The sequence below is a fragment of the Caloenas nicobarica genome, chromosome 2, assembly GCF_036013445.1.
Source record: "Caloenas nicobarica isolate bCalNic1 chromosome 2, bCalNic1.hap1, whole genome shotgun sequence".
In the NCBI taxonomy this organism is placed as follows: Eukaryota; Metazoa; Chordata; class Aves; order Columbiformes; family Columbidae; genus Caloenas; species Caloenas nicobarica.
The window spans coordinates 131,503,311-131,526,679 of NC_088246.1; the positions used below are offsets into that span (position 1 = coordinate 131,503,311).

The window sequence follows — 23,369 nt, forward strand, 5'->3', positions numbered from 1 at the left end:
AATTTTATTGTCCATAACCTTTCTGCAAATAGCTGCATTATAGCTGTTCACACCTGACAGATTTATTTTCAGGTTTATTTCTTGTCTTAAGCTTGATTGAGCTGTAGAAACTCTGCTGTATAGCTCCAGTCCTGGAAACCTCTGGGGTTTCTGTGGCCTGGGCATCAGTTTGACATTCAGGAAGATTCGACAGACAATTTGGTCCTTCTTTTGCAACTATTTGACACTTTTTTTTCTTTTTTTTTTTTTTTAGTTTTTATTTTATTTGACACTATTTCCCCTTCTACAATCAGCTCCTCATTGTCCATACATTTGGGGAACAGCTGGGTCTAATAATACGTAATTTCAGGGCAAGGCCTGATATTTCCTTTTATTACTCCTTGTTCTGCTTGGCTTCTAGAAATGGCCACCTCTGAGGAGATGGAACCAATGAAGTGGGACTAATGACTCTTAAGAGACTGGCCACCCACACCTCTCATCACAGTGCATTTGGACGATAAATGTGGACTAAAAAGTAGCTGACCTGTGGCTCCACGTAACAGTAGGAGGAACAGCCACAGTGTCTGGAAGTGTGAACGTGCAGGGGAACTCCGTAACATGTCATTTGTCCCTGATGCAGTGCCCCCTCCAGCTGGAGAAGTTTTGTTTCCAACATAGACCTGGGTCTCAATGGCAAAAAAAAAGCCCCAATGTACCACTTTGGTTCATGTGGGCACAGCTGTCATTTAAGCTAGGCAACATTCTTCTCCTCTAAGGTAATATGCTTACAAAATTTAATTAGTATGAGGCACAATCATAAATCCCTGCAGTTTCTGTAGGGATTTCTACCAGGGGAGCACACTGACCAGGATGGAACAACCCACAGACAGAAAGCTCTGATGCAGTTCAGGGCTCAGTGCAGATCAAGTCTAGAGTTTTTTCTCTCTGATGAGCTAATCCAGGATGTCAAATATAAATATAATCAGGAAAACAGCCAAAAAACTAGGTCCCCGTATTAAATGTATGGACTACTTCCATAGGACAACAAGCGTAAAGCCCAGAAACAATTAATAGAAGCTTATCACATTTTTAGACAATTCCTAAAATTCAATGTTATAATTTCTGAAATTACATAACATATATGTATTTAAAATAATATAATTTTAATATAATTTTAAAACTGCTGATCTCTTCTGTAAAGATTTTAGAAAAACTAAATATAGATAGACTATATGTTTTTTGTAAATGATGAGGAAAATACAAATGTCTGAATGGAATTGCATCACACTGATATTTTCAGTTAGGTGCAAATGTTTCAAATCATCTACATTATTGCTCCTTATAGCTATAGATACAGAAATAATATTATCTTATTCATGAAGCAGAGAAGATAATTCATCTACCACAGCTTGGAATTTCCCGAGGCATTGTGTAGAAATCAAATACTCCATACTGTTCTGTAAGCTGCTTCAGAAAGCCTTCCCATGTGATAAAGAAGCTGTACTAAATTTATTATTTTTTCAGATGAATGTCCATAGAATCTCCCCAGTTCGTCTTTTGTTCTTTTAAAATCCTATAGGACATTTCCATAAGGATGATTTTTAAAGTTGCTTATCAGCCAGAGCTCTCACTAAAGCTTCCAGGGGCTTAGGTTGGTCAGAAAATCAGCTGACTATGCCAAGAGCATTAAGATGGCATTTTTACAATCACATATATTCATTCCGTGGGAAACGAATGCTTTTTTGCTATGTGTTGTGACAACGGGAATATTGTGTCCTTGTCAACAACTGCATGATAAAACAGGGACATCTACTGGTTAAAATACAAAGTAGGAAAAATATCCAAATGTGTTTTGTGGACACTAGCCTAAGGCTTGTCAGGCTTCCTTCCTTTGCTTTCTCACTCCACTGCTGAGGTCCAAACCCTGCTCTTCTTCACACAGCCAACCTTCTTCCCTCAGTGATCAGCACCTTCCAGACAAAGCTTAACAAGATACTCAAACTCCACTTGTGCATTCTGGTTAAAGGCAACAGCGAATTTCCCTTTGATTCCCTGAGAACAAAACCAGGCCTTGTGACACAGGTAGACTGAGAATGTTTGAAGCCTGATAGATGTTTAGATGTGACCAGGCAAAACGGTCTTTTCTCTAGCATAATGAATATGCAGCCCTGCTTCTGGCCAATCCACACTTTAGGAGAAAACAGACACTCCTTGAACACCCTTTTCAGCACCTGCCCAAGCTATTCGTGCTAAAAGCGGAGCCTAAAATACAGCCCGAAATTGAAGGTTCGCACAACTTACAGGCATTTTCCTATCTAGTATGCTGTTAGTTTGAGCTCACAGCAGCATGAACAGTACTTTTTAATAATATTTTAATAACAGATAGATAAATTTTGTGCATCAGATCTTTATTCAATTACAGTTTCACCTTTCTAAATATGATGTAAGGGCATTTATATATTTGTTTGAAGTGCATTTGTACTCTGTGGATATGTTACAAAATACACCACACCTTGATAAAGGCTTGAAACTGGAGTAGTGCAGATGAAGTTTCAAAAGTAATTCTGGGGGGACATCTAACGTAAGGAGGAGTTTCTATCCCCAGTTCTGGATCTGAACTCTGTTGCTCAGCATTCAAGCCGGCCAAAGAACTGATCTCAATCTAATGCCTACCTTTGCAGATTTTAGCTGTGTAGCCACAGCAGGAGGTAAAACTCCTAGCAGCCTTGCTTTCAGAGTCACTGGAGGAAACAAACATTATTACCACATGAAAGACAAACTTGAAAAGGAAAGTAAGTCTACTCAAAATATGTCGCTCTTTTCCTAGATCCATCCCATCAGTCTTGTCATGGTAGCTCTACCAGAACTGTGTTCCCATGGGTTAAAAAAAAAGTCCAAAATAGGAGGACTCCAATAAAGGTTGGCCATCATCAACATCAGCTTTCAAAGAATCTGACTCCATCTTTTCCTGAATGTTTGGAATTCCAGGAGCTGCTGAAGTTGAAAGATTAGAAGTTGTTAATCACTGGGTTCATTACCAGTAATAGCAATAAGGTCTGATTATATTACCTCCTTAAATTATCTGATAGAGTCAGGATGTGCAGGACAAATATTTATTGCACCTTCAGAGGTTATCTGAACCCATGCCTAGTTTAGACCTTTCTTAAAGTATGCTGTTTTCCACCAAGCTGTTGAATGCTCTGGAGTGCCATTTTAGCTGTCAGCAGCAAAAGCCATTCTTCCTGAACTACATCCTTTCTAACAGAAACAAGATTAAGGCAAAAACGTTGTAAAAGATCCATCATCCAAATGATTCGTGTTAGGCTAACTCTCACCCAACTAATTTAATCAGCTCTACAGATGCTTTCGGGTCATGGTAGGGGAAATCAGAGGTTGAGTTCCATGAGTTTATTCAGCAGGCTGCTTTCTGCTATGGTGTTACTCTAAAGAGCCCTCACTTGAGTTCTCCATCTGTTTTCTGATGATGTTGATATTTAAGCTGCTTAAATATTTTATGTAAGAATCACAATTTCCATGCTGCAACAACTGCTTTGGCTTTGTTGTCCTTGGTGGTTTATTTAGAACTAATCTAAACAGGGCTCCACTCCACCTCAGTCTGCAGTGTAGATGTAGCCTATGAATGCTAGCTTTTACTTTGCATTTACAGAACTTTACTAACTACTTAGTTTCTTCTCTGTTTTCTCAAGTTGTCAGATTTGCTTCTCAGTAACATGTCTTCATGGTACTGAAACTGGTGGGAAATTTTTATAACACATCTACATCTAACCAAATCAGTTTTCTTTGTTGATTTGATTGACTAGAATCTTATTTAAACTGCTGTGCATCTTTCACCTCCTAGAATTAACTTTTCCTAACAATGTATTTAACTTTTAGAGTTTTATTTAAGCAAAGAGCTTCTACATTTAAAAGTTAATAAAGACCAATATGCAGTGAACCATGGACAGAAAAAGATATTTTAAAATAACAGTTAAGTAGTTCCTTCTTTCTTAGGGGAGTTATGAATGGATTGTCAAGGCATCATCATACTATATAATTTGATGACTGTGCTATCAATATGTTTTGGTAGGGTTGTTGTATAATTAGAATAATCAAATTTACTGTTAAAGAAATTAAAGAATATTAAATATTTTCTTAATAAAACATACTGAAAAGAGGAAATTTCAGTTACAGGCAACTGAATATTGTTTAATGATTTATAACAAGATAGGCATAAAATAAAAATATGATATGTCAGGACTTGACTCTAAAGTTGAATTAATATTCTTTTGGGGGTATATTTATAGTACATTTTATTAATTCAAGGATCTGAAAACCTCACAGAGAATTAAGTCCTTTAGGTTGTGAAGGGAAAATGTATAGATGGCAATTTCTCCAAGAGATGCAAAAAAACCTAAAGGCTGATAAGTAGATCTATTTTTTCAGCTTGATCTCTCTTTTTTTTTCTCGCTCTTTTTTTTTTCATTTATATTTAGTAAGTCCATAGTTCCCATGCTTATGGGCATAGTCTTTGAAGCATGAAATGAGTGTAACTAATAAATCAATGTCTGTTAGAATTTTACAGCATCCTAAACCATGTGATATGATATGAAAGCTATAGTTAATATTTTAAATGTCATTAATGTGACCCTATGTAGTTCTGAAAAAAAGTATCATATTATGTATATTTCCAACAGAAGTCTAAAATGGTTATAGGGAAAAGGGAGAAAGAAAGGGAAGTCACCTTACTGTTAGTAAAAAGAAGACAGTTAAGATATGCAGGCCTTTAACTGCACATGACTGTATTGCAAAAGAGGAAACAACAGGCTGGTTTCATTTCCCTAACAATTTCTCTCATTCCACAAGTGTGGGAAATATTGGCATAAGCTTTATATAAACCTATAGATTGATGTAGATGTTTTATATGGAGCAGCAGTTCTGAAATATATATAGAAATTTACATGAAGCCAAGATAGAAAAGTTATTTTAAAAGTGTGAGTAAAGATTATGTCTGAATTTTGTGCCTGTCATAATTTCAAATAAGGCTGAGTAGCAAATCTCTTTGATAGACAACAGCAGTCTTCAGGTGGCGGGTCATCCTTACTCACTATATTATATTACTAAAAGACAGTCTCAATCAACAGTAAAAAGATGATAGAATGAGAATAGTTTAAACAATAATCTTAATATAGTTGTCAGCAAATTAGACTTAAGTGTACAGTCCTGGTTAATAATCTGAGGTCTCCACTGTAAACAAATTCAGTTAAAACTAAATGCCAAGTACAAGCATGGAGAACCAAGAAATTTAATTTCTAATTTCCAAAGCATTTCTGTTTGAAATCAGTTACATCCAGCTTTCTGTTTAAAGTTAAATGTTAATATCAAAATCAGTAAATCTATACATCATGTGTGTTGATTGTCCCCATTACACCCATTCAACAGCCTATACTAGAACTTCTTAGAGCTAAACAATTGAGCTTTGACTTTTCATTGCTCCTGCTTATTTAAAGTCAAGCAGTAAAAAGAAATCTCTTCCCTCTGGCGACATTTTCCAGCCTACTTCAATGGTATTCTGTCAGAGGAACAAATCTTGTGCCAGCATTACCTCTGTTTCCCAGTATTATTTTGATAAATTGCACACTTTCCATACCTTCGTGTGTTTAAGGTGATGGGATAAAACGTTCTGCAGTGACCGGGGGTGCGCCAGGCCCGCGCCCCGCGGCACTCGCGGGCCCCCGGTTCAGCACCGTGGCGGGGACAGCTCCCGCGGCCGGCCCCGCCGCTGCCAGGGGAGCGGGAACCTCCGCGCTGGGCTGAGGGCTGGGATAGTGGTTTGGGGTGCGGTTTTTGTTTTTAAAATGAAATTGGTGCTCATGAAGCCAATGTTTTGTGTGTGCAAGGAATGCAGAACAGGTCTTGCCTATGGTCTGCTGTGCAAAAGAGCTGGAAACTGCAAGCTCTGTGTCGTGACTTAAATGGAACTCTTGAAGATCCTAGCACATTCATCTAAGTGATAATCAGCTTTCACTGCCCAAAAAGCAGACAGCGAGTGCAAAACACAAACTAAACATAAGAAACATGCCAGCTGTGGTCATCAAAAGGTTTGAAAAACTGCTGAATGAGGACATGCACAGACTTTATGAAGACACCTAACTTATTTTTGATAAATTTACTCGACTTTTCTTACGCATATGGGCAAATTCTTTCATCTAAAAGTAGTATTTAGAGAGGTCAAAAAGCTCTGCAGACACAAAGCCGTTTTATAAATGAAGCCTTTAACATGCCTCTTTAAGTTATTTTTGTATGTGTATCTGTAATGTAAAAATAAAGCTTTAGCTAGATATACTTTTTATTTTCACTTTAACATACATTACATGAAATTATTTAATTGATTGAACTAGTTGCCCTCTAATTTCAAAAGAGTACTAGCTCCCCTTCTGTCAATAATATGACAGACAAATTCATGGGCTTATCCAATTCTTAGTGAAAAAAAATAAAGCTATTCCCATTCACTTAAAGTGACTCTGGGTCTGCCATTTCTTCTATGAATACATTAAGTACTAGTGGGCAGTTTGATATTTATCATGAAATGATTGATTTCATGTCTCTACCTGACATAGCCATTTGCTGTTCAACTAAAAAAATGTTAGAACTGACTTGATATGGATTTTAATCTGTTAACAAGTCCAAATTAATGTTCATTAGCTTTATGCTAAACAAATAGTACTCAGAGTTGACTCCTTTCATGCTGAACTGAATACATATGCCTCTTCCCAAGCCATGAAGATTACCTTCCTCTGTGACTACTGAAGGTCTCACATATTTGCCAATCTAACAGACACCCCCAGTATCATCCTGAACTTTTGCTCATAATTATTTACAGCAGGTTTATTCAGGGCTGTGCTAAGGCCCAGTAACAGCCACACTTGCAATCTGTCACCTCTTACTTGTGCCTAGTGCCATCTCTCTGGTCTGCAGGATCTCTGTCACCACTTTTTTGTTGCAATATTTAGTAATACTGTATTTAGCAATACTGTACTTGATTTTTATGATGTAGCTAATGTACCACTAGTGTTCTAATAGACTTTAATGGCCCCCTCAGTCCACATTCCCAGGGCTCTCATTTTCCTATATTATTCACTGGAATATTGCCTTACATCAAGCCACCTCCATATTCAGCCATAATCAAATGCTCAAACCTGCATTTTACTAAATCCTCATGCTGAAATTCTAGGTGGTGCAAACTCCAAGGTCATCCTTCCTGAAAGGAATAATCAAGTCATAAAGTAAATGCAGTTTGCCCACCACAGAGTGCAGGAGGGATGTATTCTATTACTGTTATCCTAATAGCGTAAGTACAAAAACCAGTCATCTACCTGTAACACAATGCAGGAGAGATGTATTTTATTAATATTTACTATTACTGTTAATTTGAATTAGAAGTATACCAGGCTGCCCTCAAAGAACATGGGATCATTCCCTGAGAAGATTTATGTCCCATGACGGTCTAGGTCTTCTAAAGCAAATATTAGTCTGTGGAATAGGAAAGTCAGCACAAAGTAGAAGACAGGTAGGTATGGAAGGGCTTTGTGAAAAAAAAAGGAGCTCACACAGGGCTCTCAAGCAGGAAGGATATCAGCTACAGAGAAAGGCTTTATGACTGAAGGTCTGAAGTGAAGGATGTGCCAAGGCCGTAGTAGTTTCTCAGGTCAGGTAAATCTGCCAGAGTCAGTTTCAAAATACCAGCTTAGATACAGCTGCACTTGAAGAAGTTTGAGTGACCTCTCAATAAAATCTCAGCTTTAACTACCTGTTATTACCCCTTCTGCTAGACTGATCATCACTATGATCATGCTGATTTTGTCACCATTAGTGTCCCATGCATACTGGAATTGGTGTGCAGCAAACTACTACCCTTCTTGAGCCCCCTGAGACACAGAGCGAAAGACACCATATGACAAGCAAAGGCAAGTCTGTCTGACTACCTGCCTTCAGCCTCACTGCTGCACTTGTTGGCTCCCAGTCTGGGTGATCTTGATAGGACAGCACATCCCTGGACATCTGCCACTTGAGAAATGGCTACTTAGGTAGAGTCTGAACTTCATGGAACCATGAATAAACATCCAGTAGTCCTTGAATTCACTGGCTTAATGGGAACTTGGGGCTGTCAAGCTGAACTGAAGGCAGAGCAGCAGCTGCACATCTACTGATGAACTAGTAGCCACTTACATCTAAAGATATGATACGGAGTCTCTGTGGAACTAGTCATGAAATCTTTAGTGAAAATCTCCTAAAAGAGCATTTCTAGCCTGAGCCTTTAAGGTGACATTCATTCAAGTGCAAAGAGACAGAAAGAAAAGACTGTGCATCACTTGGGTGCCAGATAAGTGCAACACTAAGAGCTTAGCCCTCATACATGGAGGTTAATGTCAGCCTTAATGAATATCCCTGAAAGATCAATGCAGAAAATTCAAATGGAGTCCTGAAAAATATTAATAATAATGGTCTAGGAAAAAGTGGAAATGAAAGTTCAGAATTCTAAATAATGTCATCAAAGAAGGAGACTGAGAGTAGCAGAGAGAAGCCGTTCAGTGATTACACATGCTGTCAGAGCCATTATCAGATGTGCTCCTGAAAGGGCAACTGTGATGGAGCTGTAACCTGAAGTAAATTTATGTTATTCTGTTAAATTATTCCCCTCTCCTCCATCTTCTTTTTCAAAAATTAAGCACTGTATTCTATGTGGAGCTGTTAGACCTGTGCCAGGAGTCTGCAATCAGAGGTTATTCTAGAGAGGTAAAAAGAGATGACAGGTGTACTCTGAAAGGGTAGATGTGCACAAGCAGTGGCAATTTTCCCCTAGAAATGATGGTTTCCAGGCCCTATAAGGTAACTACAAGGATGTCTGTTTTGAGACTTTGAGAGAATGATACAAACTTCTTTCTTACTACATCAAGAAATTCTGTCTTCACTCTTGCACATACTGACTCAGGTCTAATAATGAATGACAAAGCAGGGGCTGAGGTCAGAGTACTTGACCCGACTGGAGGCTGATGTCTTATTTATTTCTCAGTAATAGTTTTAGGATCATTTTAAATTGGTAATTTTAGTAACTGGCAATTAATTTTTCCATGACATGAAGTATTTGCAAGCATACACAAGACATCTACTCTTCAATAATTTTCAGTGTTGCAGAACTATTAAGATTGGCAAGAACTGGCATGCTTAAGGCTTGCCATAACTCCATTATGTTCCAGTTTGGACCAAATCCAAGTAGGGTTTGTCACTATTTGTCTCCTTTTTCATGTCTCCTGGCCAAGGACCTTATGTTAATAAAGAGCATTAGCCAGTAAAGGCCATACCCTGTTATCAGTAGCAAAATGTCTTGCCTCTCTGTTGAACTTTGTCAGTGTGGCCTCAGATTCAAAGTAAAAGACCCTAAGTCTGCCAGACTGTTCATGGTGGGAGCTGTGACCCACTGGAATGCATTTTGAGGGCAGAATTGCCAGCAGGCAGGTGTGAGCTGAATACAGTCCCCTCTGCAGAGCAGCACAATGTAGAATGCTGAGCCAGAAGGAAGAAGTGATGCTTGTAACTGGGAAGTCCCAGGAACCCAATGATGGGACACAATGAAGAGACCAGGGACAGAGATGCCATCTCATGACCTTGTTCTGCAACATCTAGCAAGGAACAGCAGTGGCAGCTCTGAAGGCAGTGCTATGGTGCTGTACTGATACATGCTACTATCAGCTGGTACAATATCCATGTACTTATCCAGTTTGTAAATGTAAAAATTTGTTTTTCCTTTGCACTGCTGAAGGGAAGTGTAAGGGGCCCTTCCCCTCAATATCTCCAGATGGATGTCCTGACTGTCCTTGGAAAGTCCTTACGTGATAGTGCTTATGGTTGGAAGGCAGCTCAATTTGTAGTGTTGTCTTTGCTGCTCCAATGAGCATCTCATTTAAATATTCCCAGGTGTTAAGAATACAACACAGACAGATTTAGGCAGAGGTACAAAACAGTGCTCCTATTGAGCAAAATTTTTTGTTCCATTGTGAACTCAATATCACAGTCTGCAGACTGTTGCCAGTAAAGGATGTTGCTGATGTAAACTGATTGTCATAAACTTCCCATCAAGCCTACAAATATGTCCTCCACTTTCATGGGCTTGCTCCATCAGAAATATGAAAACCTCCACGATCTGACCTTCTGCTTCTGCCAGCGTGGCTCTAAGTGGGTGAATGGCCTGGCGGCAAGCTGGGAGCTCTGCGCTATGGGCTAAGGACACTTGCATGCAAGATACAGCTGCTGGCTACCACACTTGGTAGCTCTCAGGTTTCTCTGAAGAATCTAGGCCAACTTTAGCCTTCTATCTGCCCAAAACTAGATCTAGACACCTCTTTCACAAGAGCAGATGCTTCTGAGAATATATAGCTTAGTGTCCAAGAAACCTGATACAGTTCTCCAGAAACTGCTATCAGAAGTCTTTCAAAAGCTAAGTGATGACTGTTTCTCTGAGTTTTTTTTCTACAGTCAGAGCACTTTATTTGAAGATAAAATCATAAATTTAGAAAGAATGAAAAAGAAAGAAAAAGAAAAGAGAGAAAGAAAAAACAGAAAGAGAATAATATATAACAGTGTGATATACTTCAGTGCCTGCGAAGGCTAGAGATTTGAAAAGTAGTGAGACTATATTTCTGTCTGTTACTGAAATGGTCCAGATCCTACCCTGAAACAAAAACTAAGGAAACAACTCTGCTAATACAGCTTTACCCGATTACAGATTGAAACCTATATTCATCAAATATACTGCACTGGCTGTTAGATATGGCTCAACTGAACTTTCCCTGAGCAGCTATGTGAGCCTGATGTATACTTTTGCCCTGCTTCATGTAACAATAACACTGGCACATCAGTTATGTCAGAAGCCTTTTCACAATGTCAGTTATTGCAGAAATGCAAGGAGCAATCTGAAGCCTATTCCATTACGTCTTTATTTTCTGCCTTAGTTTGTATGCTTATTCTATGCAGAAATCCTCACAGTGCTGGCAATAATGAGTGATGAGATGGGTGCACAGGAAAAAAAGCCACCTTTTAGTGGCAATTGAATACTGGCAAACCACTACATTTTCAGAAGATTGCTACCAGTCCTTGCCCCCCACAAAAATCAGAAACAACACTACCTGGAGCAGCCTGTTAAGACTGCATTGTTAAGGAATGTTTTATTATTCATTGCATCAGCAGCAGATTTGTATGTCTCATATCCAGCCCATAAAGAAGCAATTTAAATATACCCATTCTTTTAGAAACATTTTGCAATTTATAAGGAAATATTTTTAATGTTTAATGAGAGTTGGATTTTTATGTGTTTTTGTAGAACCATAGCTAAATGACATAAACTGCCAGAATCTCTCATTTAAACAGAATATTGTTCATTTTCTGAAATGCAGATTAAAAATAGTATGTCAAGAATTATATAGCTTAACTGTGGTCATAGATTTATTACCTGGAGTACGCAATCTTTTCAAGGCATTTCAGTCCAGAATACAGTTCCAGAAACATGCCCAGAACACTGAAATTTTTTCTGGGAAAGATTCAGCTTCTGTATCAGCACAGCTGGCCTAGCAGGTTGCTACAGGTCTTTCTTATAAACGCACTTCTTCTGTTAATATAAGCTATATCTGTTCTATGAGGATTTACCAGCATAACACTGCAAAGTGTTCTTTATGTTGACTCAGAATAGGTAATCCTTTTTTTTCCTTCTTCTTTTTCTCATAGTTGCTATTCTTCTTCCCAGTGATCCCCATCATTCTTTGCCTAACGAGTTGTAAAATCTAATCAATTGCAATAATTAAAACATACTGTGTGTGGAATGATGCACAACTTTAATTACACAACAAAGCCCCAGACAAATAAGCTGGGAGCTGGGTCTCTTTAGCTTGCAGAAGAGGAGACTGAGGGGTGACCTCATTAATGTTTATAAATATATAAAGGGTGGGTGTCACGAGGATGGAGCTAGGCTCTTCTCAGTGACAACCAACAGTAAGACAAGGGGTAATGGGTTCAAGCTGGAACACAAGAGGTTCCACTTAAATGTGAGAAGAAACTTCTTCTCAGTGAGGGTGACAGAGCACTGGAACAGGCTGCCCAGGGGGGTTGTGGATTCTCCTTCTCTGGAGACATTCAAAACCCGCCTGGACGCCTTCCTGTGTAACCTCACCTAAGTTTTCCTGCTCTGGCAGGGGGATTGGACTAGATGATCTTTTGAGGTCCCTTCCAATCCCTAACATTCTGTGATTCTGTGTGATTCTGTGAAATAAAAGCTTGGGATTCTTACATTAGAAGAAAGCAAAACACTTTCCTTTGCTGTAAATTTTTTTCACCAATAACAGACTCATGCTTATAGACAATACACTAAAAAATCCAGGCCTGCTATCCTGTATATATTATTAAAATAGCTGGCACAGTTAAGGTTTGCATGTTACCAGCATATAAATGAATGGCTGGAACAAATAGATGGTTGTTGTCAAGAAAACGCCCTGGGTGGCAACTCTGAATGGGGAAGTTTTGTCTTCAAGACTCTTTTCTAGGATCTTTTGTATGCTGGTGAACATTTAGGCATAAAATAAATTCCCCATGACAGACTAAAACACCATTGATTCCTAATCAAAGCCACTTTGGTGACAAGCAGATACATATGTTCTCATGATTTTCTTTTTTAAGAAAACTCATGTCAAGTAATCATGTCCTTGTATTATACAGCTTTTTCCTATGCTATTATTTCCTTTCCAATGCCCGTCCCAATGAGGAAGACATCAATTTGACAGAAACTGCAAGCTCAACAATTTAGATCTGTGCCATGTTTATTCGTTCTTCGCATTTGGAAAGTATGATTATGTTCTTGAGCATGTAAGAGAACTCAAGCAGGCACTAGGTATTTCACAGTAATGTCAGTGAAGTGGAAAAGCTAGTATATCTTATTTAAGCTTCAAGCTTTTTCACAGTGAAATCTGATACAGGCAACTTTCACAATTTGAAAGGTGGTTATTGCTCTCTGATAGTGTTGCCTTTTGTTTGCCTCTGTCCTAGCTATGGAACATCACAAATTTCATTAAGCAGCCCTGCCTAGGTATGCAGTGTTACTGCCTTCATTCTTTACTAACACTGTCTTCTTTTGCTGTTGTTTTAAAGGGATGTATAGCCCTCCTAAAGGAGGTGGATTAACTAGAGTATGTTTACTGGGTGGCCTGTTTGAAGGATGAAGATAGGTGGTCCACAACTCAGTTGGCAGGAGAAATGAATGGATCTTATTCCTTCAATAAATATGGCTAAAAAAAAAGGCAGAAAAGCAGAAGCAGCACTGGTAGGGAGAGAGGGAGAGATACAAATCTGTTTGGAATACTTCAAAATATGAAAGATTCTACCTGTTCTGTACCATTATTAGCTGAAAAAGGCCAAATATAGCACATAAGTACCAGATTATGCCAAATAGGGACCCTCACACCATGAGCAATTTCAGATTGTGTTTAGAGAGCTGAATGTGCACTTAGTAACCCAGAGCTGGAACAGGCTCACTGCTATTTTTTTCAAAGCTAGAGTGAGGTAGCTTTTCCATTTCTGGAGCTGTATCACCACTGTGACCAATCTCTCCCCATGTACTCCTCACACCTGCATTCTGCTTAGCTGTATTTCGCTCTTCTTGGGTGTTACAGCAATTTTGTCAGACTTTGCAAGTCCTTGGAAGAACACCAAACACCACCAAATGGATTTAATAGTACCATTTCTGAGAAATGAGAGCAAATGCTTTTATGAATGAGCTTAAACTGATCTTTAAAACAGAAAACATTTTTTAAAAATATTTCTAATAGAAACCTGGATTCACTTAGAACTCCTAACCAAAACAATATATTTTTCCCAAGTAAAGTGTTTTAATAATTTTTGCATCACTTCAACACTTCACACGCTATCTGAAAGCTGCCCATATTCCTTCAAGTATGAATAACTAAACTTTGTAGGAAAATCATTAGGTTCTCTCATTTATTCATTTCTTTTCTCGTAATATTGATTCTGTAAATGAGAATGACCAGCTATTCCAGGCAAAATGAAAGGCTGTGAGGTATGGAGGTGCCTAAACTTTATCAAATTGAACTGCAAAATATTTCAGAAAACCTGTCTCCTGAGACAGAAATTGAAACATTATTTCTAGGAAGCATTCCTCTACTTGCACATTTTAATCATGATGAGAAACTGGGTTCATCTTCATACTAGTGCTTACTTTTTAACATCTTGCTCTCTCAACCCAATTCAGGGCCAGTACCTTCAATTCTTGTCACACCTGAAATTTATCTAGACATTACAATTCGGCAAGACTAGTCTCCTGAACAATGTTTCTTGTTTGCTCTTCTTAATTTTGACTTTTGTCTCATAATTTAGGAAGGTGTGCACTACGTAGTACTAAATTGAGAGCTCACACGTGGTATGTCCCAGTCACTTCCGCACACTGTGTATAGTTTTACGCAATTACACTTAATGCAGAAAACTAATAATGTTCTGCACATTAGCAGGAACTTTATATTCTTCACTCAGCAACTTGCAATAATGCATAGCACCTCCCATTGTAATTTAAAAATGGCAAGACCAGTCATGGCTTGCTTTCTGAAATGAATTGTTTTACTGCGGGCAGTGACACCATCAGGTTTTGACCAGTCTAAAATGATTCTAATGTTTTCTCTCTGTGCAAAAATCAAAACATTAAAATCAAATAATGAATGCAGAGGCCAAAACAGCTTCCACCATTCTGAATTTATTTGACTCATGCACATTTGAAAGGATTTGAGCAAGCCCTGACAAATACACCTGTATCAGTCTAACCAAAACATTGTTTATTTTGTTTTACAGATTTTGGCCATTGTGTCCATTCTGTTCATCGTACTGTCCACCATTGCTTTGTCTCTTAACACGCTGCCAGAGCTTCAAGAAATAGATGAATTTGGGCAGCCAAATGACAACCCTCAGCTAGCACACGTTGAAGCTGTGTGTATTGCTTGGTTTACCATGGAGTACCTTTTGCGTTTTCTGTCCTCACCAAATAAGTGGAAGTTCTTCAAAGGCCCGTTAAATGTCATTGACTTACTGGCTATCTTGCCGTACTATGTCACCATTTTCCTCACGGAGTCCAATAAAAGTGTCCTGCAGTTCCAAAACGTCAGACGTGTGGTTCAGATATTTCGTATTATGAGGATCCTAAGGATTCTTAAGCTCGCCAGACATTCAACAGGCCTTCAGTCTTTAGGTTTTACGCTGAGGCGGAGTTACAATGAATTAGGCTTGTTGATATTATTTTTAGCCATGGGAATAATGATATTTTCGAGTCTTGTATTCTTTGCTGAAAAGGATGAGGATGCTACAAAATTTACCAGTATCCCTGCATCATTCTGGTGGGCAACAATCACTATGACTACTGTAGGATACGGTGACATTTATCCTAAGACGTTATTAGGTAAAATAGTTGGAGGACTTTGTTGTATCGCTGGAGTGCTAGTCATAGCCCTGCCCATACCAATTATTGTGAACAATTTCTCAGAGTTTTATAAGGAGCAGAAAAGACAGGAAAAGGCAATTAAAAGGAGAGAAGCACTTGAGCGAGCGAAAAGAAATGGCAGTATTGTCTCCATGAATCTGAAAGATGCCTTTGCTCGCAGCATGGAAATGATAGATGTAGCAGTAGATTCAGGTAAGCCCGGAGAAGCAGACAATCCAAAGGAGACACCTGATGACAACCACCTGTCCCCAAGCCGGTGGAAGTGGGCCAGAAGGACAATGTCTGAAACAAGCTCAAACAAGTCTTATGAGAACAAATATCAAGAAGTTAGTCAACAGGACTCCCATGAGCAATTAAACAACACCGCAGCATCCTCCAGCCCACAGCACCTCAGTGCCCAAAAACTGGAGATGTTGTATAATGAAATTACTAAAACTCAGTCTCAGCCTAATCTTAATGCTGGTTACCAAGACCAGTCAGCAAAACCACCTGTCTATGAAGAAGAAATAGAAATGGAAGAAGTTTCAGGTCAGAGAGATCCGTTGCCAACTGGACCTATGGACATCGTAACAGACATGAGAAGCACATCCAGTATTGACAGTTTTGCCAGTTGTGCGACCGACTTCACAGAAACGGAGAGGTCTCCCCTTTCTCTGTTTCCTGGCTCTCACTTGCAAATGAGATTTCCAGCCGATGCTGTTAACCTGGAAGGCAACCAAAGAGTAAGGAGTTCTCAATTTATATCATTCACAAAAGATGCAATGTTTTCTCCAACCGATGTCACCTTTGACTATAATCCAATTGACAGAGCTGTTATCAGTGACGGCAGTGGATCCCAAACTGGTTTGCATGGTCATTTGCATTTAGACACTGCCATGGAAAGCCCCAAAAGTTCCCTGAAAGGTAGCAACCCATTAAAATCTAGATCCCTTAAAGTTAATTTTAAAGACAATAGAGGTGGTGCTCCACCAACTCCACCGAGCACTGCGAGGCCACTGCCAGTGACGGCAGGAGCAGACTTCACCCAGGCCACCCCTCAGCACATCAGCACCATTCTCCTAGAAGAAAATTCACCTCAAGGTGAACGACCTTTACTTGGTGCTGACGCATCAGCACTTTGTCAGGGACCTGTTAAAAAATCATCCCCTCTCTTTCCCAGACAAAAGGTTTTCACTTTCCCTTCAAAAGAGAGGAGAAGCTTCACTGAAATAGACACGGGAGAAGAAGAAGAGTTTATGGAGTTACATGGTATAAAACATGAAAAGCATCAGGATATCAAGACAAATTGCTGTGGGGATAAACACCGTGATGGCAACCATTTAACAGAGGAGCCACAGGTCAGCTCTTCACCCAAAAGCATGAGCCACAACTGTACCCAAGACATTTACCATGCTGGGGGTGAGGTAAAGAAAGACAGTAACCAAGAAGGTCACAAAATGGAAAACCATTTATTTGCCCCAGAAATTCATTCAAGTCCGGGAGAAACTGGTTACTGTCCCACACGCGAAACTAGCATGTGACTAGTTACAAAAGCAATAAAAATAACTTTTCTTAAAACACAGTTAGTAATGCCTATGAACTAAAACATGGAAAGCCTCAAAAAAAAGTGCATAAAATGTTATTTTTGCATGGCATGAAGAGTTGTTTAGTTTAAATACTGTTTAATTAAAAAAAAAAAAAAAAAGACTGCTTTTTGTAACAAACTGGAAAAAAAAAAGAAAAAAATGACTCAAGAACAGTGAATAAAATAAAGCAAGCTCCGTTAGGAGCCAGTGTTCTGCAACATCTGACATTTTTGATCCTTTCACTTATGATTGTAGACAGATTTTGAACTCTTTTAACTTGTTTTGTTTTCTTGGTTACAATGAATTTTAGAATTTGCACATGAAAGGATGAAATGTCAATGCATGCATTCATAAAGATGTGAAACAAGGTGCTTTGAGCTTGCAAAATGCATATATTTGTAAATAGTTTGGGGTTGGGGGGAAAGCTACTGTTAACAAGGATTTATGGAAAAAGCATTTACTGGGACACAGGTACTTCCTTCACAGCGTGCTGCCTGGAGGTTTTGTACAGACTTATGTTGCAAAATTGCAACTTCTACTTAAAGCATCTCATGTATCTTGCTTTCTGTTTAAAAGCTCATGAGTATATCTGTTAATTAAGGACTAGAGTATTTTAGTTTATCTGTGCTGTAAATCATGATTTTTTTTTTTATTTGCATAACTTTAGTTATTGCATTTGTCAGTTTAATCAATGATCCTGTAAGGAAAAGCAAAGATTTAATGACCAGAACTTGAAGCATTTGATATGTTTATAGAAAACGGCCAACATTTCATAACTAAGAAAAAAAATGTTCCGTTTTAAAATAAAAAAACATGGAGTTATTTCTATGGCAATAAATAGTGCCAAATGGCTATACAGACATATCCAAAACTTCTCAGTCTCTTAGAATATTTCTTTTTATTTGGTATTTAAAGAAAAAAAAATTACCCACATTCTTTTTTTCCTTTGATTTAACAATAGTTGCTTCTACATGATCTTTGAGCTCTCTTTCCCTTTTCTTTACATGCAGTGCCCGCACTTCAATACTGGCAATGTTCTTGAAGCCATTGCGGTGCAAGGACATAAGAGACAAGCTTTGTAGGGGGAAGTGGTACCTTGTATTATCACAAATCATATAGCTGGAAAAAGCAAGTTTCAAGTACATGTGACTTGCCCCAGGTCTTCCATGCCCTGAAGCTTGTCTGTGCTTTTCAGTTCAATCCTTTGGACTGACAGAAGGTATCAGCTGACTCACCAACTTTGCCTCACCCATATGCCCATGGCTGTTCCAAATGCAGAGTATAGGCTTTCCCCTATGCTTAAATAAAGGGAAATGTCAATCCTGCCAAAGCATCTTTGGTTTCTCTGACATTCTCCAGCTTTATAAAAGAAAGATGCTGATCCATAGCCTTCTTTACAAAGTACTCATCTAACCACTATCTGAAAAAAGCTATTAATTTTTTATCCAGCACCAATAGCTTGCTATGCTAGGATACAAAAAAGCCTATAGATCGCTTTAATTCTTTAAATCATAGAAAGTGTATTAAATTCATCATCCTAATCATAAGCAAAAGTATGCTGCTACACAGGCATGTCCTATAAAATGTTATTTTTATATTTTTTTTTTAGGAAAACAGAATACAGGTCTGGTTTTGCTGTCCTCTGTTTTTCTGCTGAGATTGGACACTCCCTTACAACAATTTTGTAAGAGCAGCAGTCCAGCCTCGCAGCGGACAACCAGAGGGTCCAGCAGTTCCAAGTCTGAGGAGGTGTTTAGAAATTCCGGCATCATTTCCCTGCTGCTCCTGGCGCTGGTTGCCGGAGTCAAGGCCTCGCACGACCTCGTGCACAGGAGGGAGCAAATGCTTCTTCCAGATCAGCGCTGTTGCAAAGACACTGAGACAGCAAGAATGGAAGCCTTAAAAGCACTTTAGACCAACCAACGCGTGGTTTGTAACAGCAGGCTTCTACTTTGTGTAGTGCACCTAGGTTAATTTTTACTTATGTGTCATTTTCTGTCACTTAAATAAGTAAAAGTCAGCACCTAATGCATTTAATGTCAAAGAGCAAGCATTTTTGTTGCAACGTTGCCCTCTGCTTGAAATGGCTGGGCTAATGCCACAGACCTCACTCAAGCCTGGCCCATGGAAAAGAGGCAAGCTTGAAAAGCCCCAAAACACGGATTCTGGTGACTAAGCCAAACAATGAGCCCAGCACAATCCTTTGGTTTAGAACAAAAAACAAACAAAGAAACAAAAGAATGTTCTCTATATTTCCATAAATTTTCTAATTATCTTAACAAGATAATGTTGAGGTGTCTTTTCAGTCATTTGAAAAACTGGGAATATAATGTTATTTTTTCTGAACAATGTCTGGTCATTAATTCTCAAAATAAAAATGATTTTTTTTTGTCCTTTGTTGCAGTTCATTGCAACTTCTTGCTGCATTCAGTTTTACCAGTTTATATGGCATTCTGCTTAACATTTTTCAATCATGTTGTGTCTCACTGTTCCAAAACTTAGCTCTTGAGTATTTTATAGTCATTAATCTTCTATATTTATTTTTATTTTTTCATTGCTAGATATTTTCAGTGACTAAAACTAAATGCCAGTCAATTTTTATATGCCTAAAGTGTTGGTCTGTATTTTCTATGTGCAGTTTTATGAAATCACATGGGCCTGTTCGATCTGCCTTTACATCCTAGTGAACTAAAGAAGACCAAACTAAGTCCAAATGGGATCTGATCCCATGCTCTGGATCCACAGAAAAATCCCATTCAAGATAATGACGTTGTTCTGGCAAGACTGAGGTCTGTGTTGTGTTCCTACCATGTGCTTTTACCCCCAGGTGACCCTTACACTTTGGAAAAGCTCCCTCAGATCTGTGCCACTCGGTAGAAAAAGAGGAGTCCAGCCATGGGGGACGTAAGGCAGGAGCAGAGATTTGATTCCTTAAGCTCTCCTGAGCTAAACTTTATGCAAACCTGATTCTGGCCTATTAAAATCACTAACAAGTCAACAGTGGTAAAATCAAAGCCTCAATCCTTATGCAGATGAATTTCCCCTGAAACCAATGGGAGTCTGATGGAAAAAGGGACTGACTGAAATACAAATGAGGATGGCAAGAGTCTCTCTCTCTTGATTAAAATCAACAGGAGCTTTAACTATATAAATCAAATGAGAAGACCAGGCCCTTATTGACTGCCATATTTTAAATGTTTTCAGAGAAGCACATTTATTTTGAAATTTTACAGGCAAAGGAAATGCAATTCTCTTTATTAACAGATGTATTTTTTTGAAATCTTGGAAGCAAAAGGATCAAGCTTTAGAAGTGCTTTTGGTATAATTTCATTATATACTTTTGACTATGCTGAATATTATTTCCAGAAGCACAGGCTGAGGCATCCATTTTTTCCAGTCTCGACTGCATACATGGGATCCACTCCTGAATACCGAGCTCAGGTACAACCCCTGATCAGAATATTTACTTGAGCAGTTGCAGGACTGGCCCAAGCTTTCATTCCAGTGCAGCAGGTGTAAGAAGTGCAGTCCGGGATCATTTAATTCATCATGAATTGCTATGTAGCAAATTATGCAAAATTACCTGAGTATATTTTTCTGGTTTTTCAAAACTTTGAAGCCATTTCAGACTTATTACCCATTCACCAGAGTAAGGGGAAGGTTGTTTTTGAGTTCTGGAGTCAAGTCTCCAACAGCTGTGGAATTTCAAAACAACTTAAGGAATCTTAGGATGAAGTTACTCCCCTGTGCATCTGAAAGGGGTCTGACTCTTTGTATCACTGGAAAATGAAGATTGTTCAGGGAGATAGCTTTGCAATCAGTCTATTTTTTATATTTTATACTAACTGCAGAATCCTGAATCAAAGTTTTCATTCATTTTCAATGATGAAACCAAATGTACACATTTAAAAGATGTTCACAGAGTAATCAGAACAATTTTTGAGTAAATAGTCACAGTCATCCAAATCTAGGGTGGGGGGAAGAATATATCGCACAAACTGCAAAGGAAGTTCATGAAGGAAAGCTGTTTACAGGGGAAGCATATAACATAACGAATGTAACATGGTACAGGAAGTTATTGCACTATAGAATTTATATAAAATACACTTTTTTAAATAAAAACACAAAAGGCCTTTTAATGCTTCATTGTATAGAACATAGTAGCCTCTGTGCTAATGCAGCAATCTAATGCACTGTGTCCTCACTTCAAAATTGGTCTCAAATTCAAACATTACTGATGTCAGAGAGGTGATGTCTGATCTAACATTAGAGCAACTGACTTGAAGAGCTTTATAGCACAATACCACATAACCAAAAGTGTGTACAGAAAATTGTATTTTTGCCTATAACAAAATGATAATTGGCTTCTTGAGCCTTTTCCTTACACGTAACACCAGGCAACATATTTTTATTCCTTGAAAAACAACCAGTTCTTTTAAAAGTCGGTCTCTTCCCCAATATGTAGACGGAGCTTCTGTTTCTTTAGGTCTATCTGAAATGAGGTTTTCCTTCAAATTATTTAATTAACTTCTTCAACCACATATCTAAACCACAGTGTAGTACAAAAGCCAGTTGTCTTTTTCAAGCCCTATTGCAAATACAGTCAGCCTGGTAAAAATGTCCAGGGCCTACCTGACTGGTTTTTTTCATTCATATATTTTTTGAATCATTTGGATAGAGAGTAAAGTTTAACATTACGATCACGAAAAAAAAATATTTTAAAAGGAAAAAAAAAGCAAGAAATATGTTTTTTTCAAAGTAGACAGCATAGATCAAGCAAGAAACAGCAAAGGGGCAAGAAAGGCAGAAAACAAGGCATGTTTTAATATACTATATAAACAAAAGATACAGTAAAACATATAAAAAATAGTCCTTGCTCACACTTAATGAGGTAAAAAAGCCAGTAGCAAATTATTTAATTGTAGTCCTGCTCCATTTTAATTTTTATCCTAGAATGAACAGGTCTCTACTGAGATTTTTAGTGATGTTCTTAACCACCCGCCAGCTACATGAACATCCGATCTGCAATCATTTTTCAGAAGACTTTCCTGAAAAAGAAGATACTGTGTGTTCTTACCTTTGTTGATCTTTGGATCTCTTCCCATTGCCCTCCAAACATCAACCTTCGCTTCTTCTTGGGAGCGATTAGAAGACAACCCACCAAACAAGTTGATGTGTCATGTTTATCAGGAAAGCATTTTGGTGGTCTGGCAGAAATGGCCAGATGGATTCTATTGCATTTGAACAAAGGAGCAAGAACTGAGTGTCATTTCTCTCTGTTACTGTTGCAGCCATAGCATCTCACAGCTTCACGTTTTCTAGTTTTCAAATGCTCCGACGGCCTCCAGTGTCTCCCTCAACCTGCAAGAGGTTTCAGTGCATTTGTTCAGTGCTTTTGCAAGAGCTGCTAAATGCTATTAAGAGAGCCATAGGTGGAAGTGTGAATATTTGTCTCTTGTCCAATATGTTTTTATTCTTTAGTGGTACTCAGTTTAAACTCCAGCTGAAATGCTTTCACATTCTAAAACAGATCAGGTGTTCTGGGAGCCAGATCCTTCGCAGCTACACTGTTGGTTTCCTTTCGGCAGGCAGAGACAAAACTGTTTTCATCATCTGATGGTTTCTTGTTCAATAATCATACACCATGTGGCATCTGCAGGTGGAGTAATGTACTCGTCTTCATATTAGTTCTGTTGCAGGTTTAGATAATATTTTTTAGAAGGGTGGTGTTATGATATTTAAGAAGTATTGCCCTTTAGTGCAATGGAGATTTCTTCCAAAACAGCAGCGATACCTTATAGTCCTATATTCTTACTGATTGCTATTTAATTTTATTTTATGACACCTAACACAGGTCCAGATGAATCCCATTGTAGAACAAGGAAGTAGCACACAGGTATTATTGCTCTTTTAAATTAAAAGTAGCTGAAGAACATGCTATTAGCTAACATTTAATTCAAAAAGGTAAGATTATCCTAATTATACTCATGAACCAAACAGAATGGTGACATGTCATTACCGTAGACATTGACTGCGGTCCTGTGGTTAATGTAAACCCTGACTCTAAGAGCACTCCAGGTGATTAATTTCATTAGGGTAATTTTTTATCTCAAGTAAGCATTTAAATCAATTTTTAACATGAGCAGGAATAATGTATACTTCTAAATTGGGAAGTCTATGGCTATGTTTACACTGGCATTACGGTGTATCTCGGCTTCTCATGCTTCGGTTCACATCACAGAGCAATCCTGGACCATGTGAACTGGATTACTTCTGGATGAAGCCGA

At 38.4% G+C, this 23,369-nt stretch overlaps 1 protein-coding gene across 2 annotated transcripts in view; it reads left to right on the top strand.

The window, feature by feature from the left end:
- The window catches only part of KCNB2 (potassium voltage-gated channel subfamily B member 2), a 192,147-nt gene extending 175,039 nt beyond the window's left edge, over window positions 1–17,108 (top strand). For both annotated transcript variants that reach the window (XM_065628009.1, XM_065628010.1), the window contains exon 3: window positions 14,875–17,108. In XM_065628009.1, the coding sequence (XP_065484081.1) occupies window positions 14,875–17,037 (2,163 nt within the window). In that variant the 3' untranslated portion in view covers window positions 17,038–17,108. The remainder of the gene's footprint in view (window positions 1–14,874) is intronic.
- Window positions 17,109–23,369: the final 6,261 nt, after the last annotated feature.